Below are 6,669 nucleotides of genomic sequence, written 5' to 3' on the forward strand. Positions count from 1 at the left end.
CCACTGAGCAAGATATTAAATTTGACTGACTTATTTCTTTATTATAGAGCTATAAATCCAAATTACATCACACCAACCTAATTAACAATTAGGACAGGGGCATATGAGGATCAAAGCAACCACTGCCAAACAAACCAATGACGATAAGAAGGTTAGGGTAAACACAAAGAAGCAAAATAAATGGATTAGAGAACTAGAGAAGATGGTGATGTACAAACGCAAATGGTGATGTACAAAAGCAAATTTCGCAAAGCAAACCAATGATAGAAAGCAAAGCGAGCAATAAAGGCGATGGGCCAAGATGATGACTAGAGTTGAGGCGATAGTGGGCTGCTTCTCACTTCGCCCAATAGATTTTGTTACAAATGTAATCAGTAGCCAGGTCCAAAAAAGAATGTGGTCAGTAGATTTTAACACAAATGCTAACCGCAACACACTACAACATTTTCAGGTTAAGGCAACATTTAAAAAGTGTTGTCTAAAGGTTGACAAAAGGTTGCTTTTGATTTATGACAATACTTTTGGATCTAAGGTAACGTTTTTGGGCGGCGTTACATATGCAGCCGTTGCCTTAGATCAAGGCAACACTTTTTGGTTTCAAAAGTGTTGCTTTTGAGAGCAACAAAAGCAACATTTAGTAAGTGTTACCTTTGGTTAAAAAACAACAACACTTTTGCAATGTTGTCTTTTCTCATATTTTGACCACTACTAAAAAATATTGTCTATTTGCAATAAAATTCAACCCTTTTATGTGTTGCTTATAAGTTTGAATTTGCAATACTTTAAAGTGTTGCTTATTAGTTTTAAATATACAACCCTTTAAAATATTGCCTTTTCTTTAGAATATGCAACCTATACAAGTGTTGTCTTTTCTTTTAGATATGCAACCTATACAAGTGTTGCTTTTTCTTTTGGATATGCAACCATACAAGTGTTGTCTAATATTCAAAATATGCAACTAATAAAAGGGTTGCCTTTTTGATAAAAATAAAAATTATTTTTGTAATAAAAATACAAAAAATTAAAATTTGTAATAAAATTTTTTGTTTATACATGTGTAATTATTTTAATTAATAAATAAATTTGTACACAATAGAAAAAAATTATAAAAGAGACAAAATAACTAATAATAAAATTCTAATTAAAATAGATATTAAAAAGTTTAATTAGTATTTCAAATACATGTTCATCAATAATTCTCAACAAAATAATAAAATTCTTGTCTAACAATAATTGTCATAACAAAATAATAATTAATATTTATCAAAAAGATGTCATAGATTGACCAAATACAAGCTGAAACTAATTAATATTTTGCGATTTCGAGTTGATCGCTAAACTTCAATGGAAAGGTGATTTCCATCAATATAAGAGACATTAGTGGAAGAATGGTAACAGAGGTATTTGCAGGTGGCTTCTGTTAATACAGCATAGTAACATCTATGGTATCTGCAGGAGGCTTTCCTATGGTATAATTCCTTCACCTAAAATACTCCAATGATGCCAATGGAGCAAAAATAACAAGACTCTAATAAGAAAATGAAAGAAAGCAGCAATAGGATGAAACTTGGTTCAAAAGATATTACCAAGAAATTCTCCTCTCTCGTCCCATGGGCGATTTTCAAAAGACTTCCCAATTATGCTGCCTTTATTATTCAGATCACCATCCTTCGAGCAGTAGTGTGGAAAATAATCGTTGAACGTTTTGCTGCCTAGTACGTCAACTCCATTAAAGAGAAAGCCTCTTAGCAAATCTTATGGGATAAAACAGGAATTAAGGATCTGTAGCATTAGGATGTAACAGAATAAGACTAACCTCAAATTTGGTCTACCTTTACAAGTGTTTCCCCAATCAATTTCTTCAAAACACTCTGTCCAGGATCCTACTCACCAAATTTTTTAGTTAATAAGAATTAGACATGGACAATACTAAAACGCAAGTTCTTGTTAGGTTGGTTGCTTAGTGTGTAACAGTTCAAAACTTGAACTGAAAAGCATCCATTTTATTGTTTGAAAGACAGTGGATGTTCCCATCATATACAAGCAAGACCATAATGTTTATCAAAATTGTGTAATTCTATTTCATAGGTGGGAAACTAGAAAGTGACTTCTCTCTGAATTATTGAAATCATAAACCATCATAACTATGACATCCATTTATATTCTTATGGAAAATCACCAGTCATTTAAAAAGTCAGAAACAAAATAGGCAAATTACCTTTTCTGCTCTCCACACCAGATATCTATGTTGAGCTTCGAGATTCCGGGAAATCTAGGATTCATCAGTCTCTTTAACGAATTTGCTTACCAACTCCAACCATACCTGCAAGAATAATATTCAAAGGTCAAGAATTAGATAGCCTACTGAGATTACCCTTAGCAAAGCATGATTTATTAATGTACCATGATGCTGGGATTACCTTGTAATAATCCTTGAATGCAGAATTTAGAATTTCATAATTTTCTGGGCTTGAATTGAACTTTGTCCAAATGACAGTTGGTGAAAAGAACTTTATAGATTCACTTGTGAGCTTCCCTCCCCATGGAAAACTAAATATGAACTTCTATTTCTGACCTGAAGATCAATAGCCTTCACAAATTCCGTAGGAAGAGGCTTGAAGCCGAGCATCCAACCCTCAAATAACACAACCTAGACAGTCATTCGTGCACAATAATTGAAGTAATAAAAACTCGACATCTGTATTTGTTTCATGGCAGGGCTAACCCCAAAAATTTCATTATACTCTTAAGTTTAGTTCAGCCAGAAAACCATTTTTCTTTTTTTCCAAAGCTGGATATCACCAACCTTAGAGCCTTATAAAGAATTCATGTTAATCGACATCAGTAAGATTTGGTCTGTTTGCCTTTACTTCATCGGTTACAACGTGACATTAATCTGTCACGAAAAAAAAAGAAAAGGGATTAAGAATTACAATAGATAATATGTTACCGTAAGGTGTCCTTCGACCTCTGGCCAAGTTGAAGGATCAGCACGGTCGCCTCTTCCATTGAATGCAGACTGCAGAGGCAGAGAAATAAGCATCAGCAACAATGAAGCGAAAATGTATCAAAATAATGAAAATATGTCTAAGCTAAGCCCTTACTTTGTCATATCGAGGTGGCTTTATCTTCATACCTGAAAACTTCAAATGACAATGAACTATGAATAAAATACTTGAAGAAAAAATAAAAAATAAACAACTAAATTTTGTCCAAACCTTCTCTTGTGAATTTGGACAGAGCTGTTAAGGTTTCAACAGACAAAGGAAGATCATGGCTTCCTGCATTTCCTCGGAACTGGAAAGCAACAAGGCAAACAAAAATTCTAAGCAATCAAAACATATCTCCACACAATACTAATCACTCGCTACTCTTCGACAAATGATGTGGATAACTACCTCAAGAAGGGAATTTCCCAGATTAGCGTCTCTTAGTTTACCCTGCAACCAAAATACATAATTTGTCAGCAAAACAAAACAAAAAAAGATCAAGATGGTGGCACTAATGGAAAAGGCACAAGGTGATTACAGCTTTCTTATACCTGACCTTCAGCCGTCAAATAAAAGTCATCTATAGATATTGTTGCCGACTTCCTGAGAATTTCACCATATGATGTATCAGTCATATGTTAGCACACTTCACTTTCAGACAGTAATTAGTACAACAAAGGATAATAAATATACACGATTGCTTCGAAGTTTAAAGCAAACCTGCCAGTCTTCTGAAAAAGATAATCAAGAGCAAAGACAAGGGTCGTCTTTCCACAACCTTGGGGAGCACTAAATCCAATCTGAGAAATAGTGCAGAAATATTTATGATTAATTGATCATCACTAATATTCGGTATAGATTAAGGAAATTAATAGTAAGCTGCATAAAAGAAAATGAAACATTATAAGGGAAGAAAGAAGTATGCAATACACACCACTAAAGGAGGTACATCTTCTTCATTTTTGAATGTCGACCAATGTTGCTTAATCTGATCTTCACACCAGAGGAAGACCGGTATATAATATTGATAGATCCTAGCTTTTTGAGGCACCGTTAAGTACAACTCGTTCAACTGAAACAATTGAGATAGCAGCCGACCGTATAACAACCACTTATCTATGTACTCTGCAACCATCTCTGCAGTCACACCTATTTTTTCTAGCAAAGGCCCTGAGCATATAAACTCAAAAAGGTTCTGCACAGAGGAAACTTGAGCCAGTTTCATAGGGAATACAGAATATAAAGGACCTTGCCTATATTCATTGATGCCAGAAATATTTGTTGAATTAAAATCGTGTTGCAACCATGAATTTCCACTGCCTACATGAAGGAATTGGAATCATAAATGGTAGCTAATTTTTTGCAACAAAAGATTAACAGTTATGCCAAAGAGGAAATGAATTTCGACACAGTTATACTCTAATGTCAATTTGTCAACCAATCATACATTGAGGTCTCTATTACAAAAATCAAATACTTCTAGTTGTCTTTAATGTTGCAAGTGATTGCATCAAAATAGTCACAGTCATCATAAACACAACACAAATAGTCACTGTTCTTTTCATAATTTCTTATCCTGTTTCTGAATGAAAGAAGTTAGATTATGGTTGAAACTCTAGCATAACACAAGACCTAATAATCCAACATGCAATCCCAATTTTTTCTAACAGGCTATGAGTTTTGCATAGACCTTTAAATTATATAAACTCCGATACCTTATCATATAAACACTTATCCTAAAATTTTAAGCTATTAGTTAGAGACACAGTCTTCAATCTCCAAATTTATAATGAAAAAATCTCAAAGTAACAGAGTAAAGATACACCAACACCACTGTTTTAATTAAACAAAATAAAGAGAACTTTTTTAATCAATATGATAAGATAGTTGATTAAAACTCACAAATTCAAATTAAGTGACATCATTAAAATTTAAAATTCCATATTCTGGATCTTCATAAGCGTTAAAGCGGCGGGTCTTGCTATTTTCAAGAAAAGGTCAGTTGCAGAAATGTTTATTAACAAGCTAAGGTTTAATACCTGCTTTTGCATCAAAAACAAAGCCAACATTATACTGAGAAAAATGAGTTAATAAGTTAAATTCTTCACTTTCTGTTGAGAATCACATGAACATACTATATCAGCTTCAGAAGAAGAGGGGATGAAGAAAAACAAACGGAAAAAATTGCAGCACAGTGTAGAGATTCACATAATTTAGAAAAACATGTTTCAAAAACTAGTCCAATAAGTACATGATGAAGATTGATCCATCCATTTCAAGATAACCTCCATTATGACCATTATCTTAATTGATTCAGAAGCTCATAATCTTAAGCCAAAGATATTCGCCATTCTCACCTTGTAGTGATGTGTTTTTTGGGAATGATCGATGATTTTTAGTTGTTTCGTAAGCCTCCGAGAGAGTTGCCACTGTATCTTGTGTAGCAGAATATGCAACCTCTGATCCAACCAAAGCTGACAGAAAAGCAGCCTGCAAATTTGAATAAGACACGTTACACAGATAAATAGAGATTCTAAAGAAATTATTTTGTGAAGCACATAGGCAATTCAATACTGGCAGAAAAGTAGTAAATTTTATTTAAGTTAATCATCATCCCCCTCCTTCACAAGCTCCCTCCCCTGGCCATAACCCTCCATATACTCCAATAGTCCACCAGGAACACCAAGATCATCACCTTCTCCATATGTACCAACACCAATTTCTCAACCACCTTATCATACTCCAACTCCACCACAAGCTCCTTCCCTTGCTTATAAAAACCATCACCTAATCCTCCATATGTTCCATCACTAATTTCTCAAGCTCTTTCGCCTGCTACCCACAACAACCATCACCCAAACCCTCCAAAAACACCATCACCACTTTCTCACCCTCCCTATAGTGCTGTTGCTCCAACACCAACGTCATCACAACCACCATACAATACTTTCCTTGTTTAATATAAGAAACTACTTATTTGTACTTGGATAAAAACAAAAGATAGAAGAAAGAGTAACCAATGACTGAGACAATATAACAAACAGAAAGAGCGCAAAGCTGAATAACAAGCTTAATGATAAATATAACAAACATAAGGCATAAGGAACAAATATAAAGTGAAATAATTCTCAAACAATTCAAATTCAAAGTAACAACAGGAATGCTATTTGCGTGACCTAAACTTGTCAATGGGAAGGATATGTAAACAGGTGCTAAAATAGAGCAGAAAAAAGAACGGTAGAATCATCAATACCTGCAGAAGAATGCCAAAAACGAGAATCTCACCAAAAACACGAGCAGTGATAATCGAACAGTGACTGGCGGTGATGAACGCGAGCAGAGAGGATCGAAGCTCGACGAAAAGAGAAGTAGATGATCGAAGCTCAAAAAGCAGATGATCGAATCTCAACGAGTAGAGAATCGATGCTCAACGAGGAGAGGAGCAGAGGATCGAAGCATATTGACGAGCAGAGAAGATCGAAGCACATTCACGAGAAGAAAAAATCGAAGCTCATTAGCGAGCAGAGATTGAGATCGAACATATATATTTATCTAACATATATATTGCATGAGTTTTTGACATAAATCTCGGGTTAAAAAAGTTAAATTATTAAATAAAACTGCAAAAAATAAAAAATTATCTAAAAAGAAAACAATATAAAACTTTGCAGGGAAGGGA

General features: G+C 34.2%; 1 protein-coding gene and 1 pseudogene across 1 annotated transcript in view; both read right to left on the reverse strand.

Annotated features, from left to right (window-relative positions):
* The window catches only part of LOC127740516 (phytochromobilin:ferredoxin oxidoreductase, chloroplastic-like), a 7,760-nt pseudogene extending 5,211 nt beyond the window's left edge, over positions 1 to 2,549 (reverse strand).
* A 20-nt stretch (positions 2,550 to 2,569) lies between these two features.
* The window catches only part of LOC107458200 (D-glycerate 3-kinase, chloroplastic-like), a gene marked incomplete at its 3' end in the record, with an annotated part of 5,130 nt that continues 1,030 nt past the window's right edge, over positions 2,570 to 6,669 (reverse strand). The window contains exons 2-11 of the mRNA XM_052251531.1: positions 5,348 to 5,480; positions 5,030 to 5,101; positions 3,925 to 4,310; positions 3,711 to 3,790; positions 3,542 to 3,593; positions 3,399 to 3,440; positions 3,219 to 3,297; positions 3,105 to 3,136; positions 2,951 to 3,019; positions 2,570 to 2,650 (exon numbers count right to left, since the gene is read on the reverse strand). Of these exons, the coding sequence (XP_052107491.1) occupies positions 2,570 to 2,650; positions 2,951 to 3,019; positions 3,105 to 3,136; positions 3,219 to 3,297; positions 3,399 to 3,440; positions 3,542 to 3,593; positions 3,711 to 3,790; positions 3,925 to 4,310; positions 5,030 to 5,101; positions 5,348 to 5,480 (1,026 nt within the window). The remainder of the gene's footprint in view (positions 2,651 to 2,950; positions 3,020 to 3,104; positions 3,137 to 3,218; positions 3,298 to 3,398; positions 3,441 to 3,541; positions 3,594 to 3,710; positions 3,791 to 3,924; positions 4,311 to 5,029; positions 5,102 to 5,347; positions 5,481 to 6,669) is intronic.

Source organism: Arachis duranensis, chromosome 7, assembly GCF_000817695.3.
Source record: "Arachis duranensis cultivar V14167 chromosome 7, aradu.V14167.gnm2.J7QH, whole genome shotgun sequence".
Lineage (NCBI taxonomy): Eukaryota > Viridiplantae > Streptophyta > Magnoliopsida > Fabales > Fabaceae > Arachis > Arachis duranensis.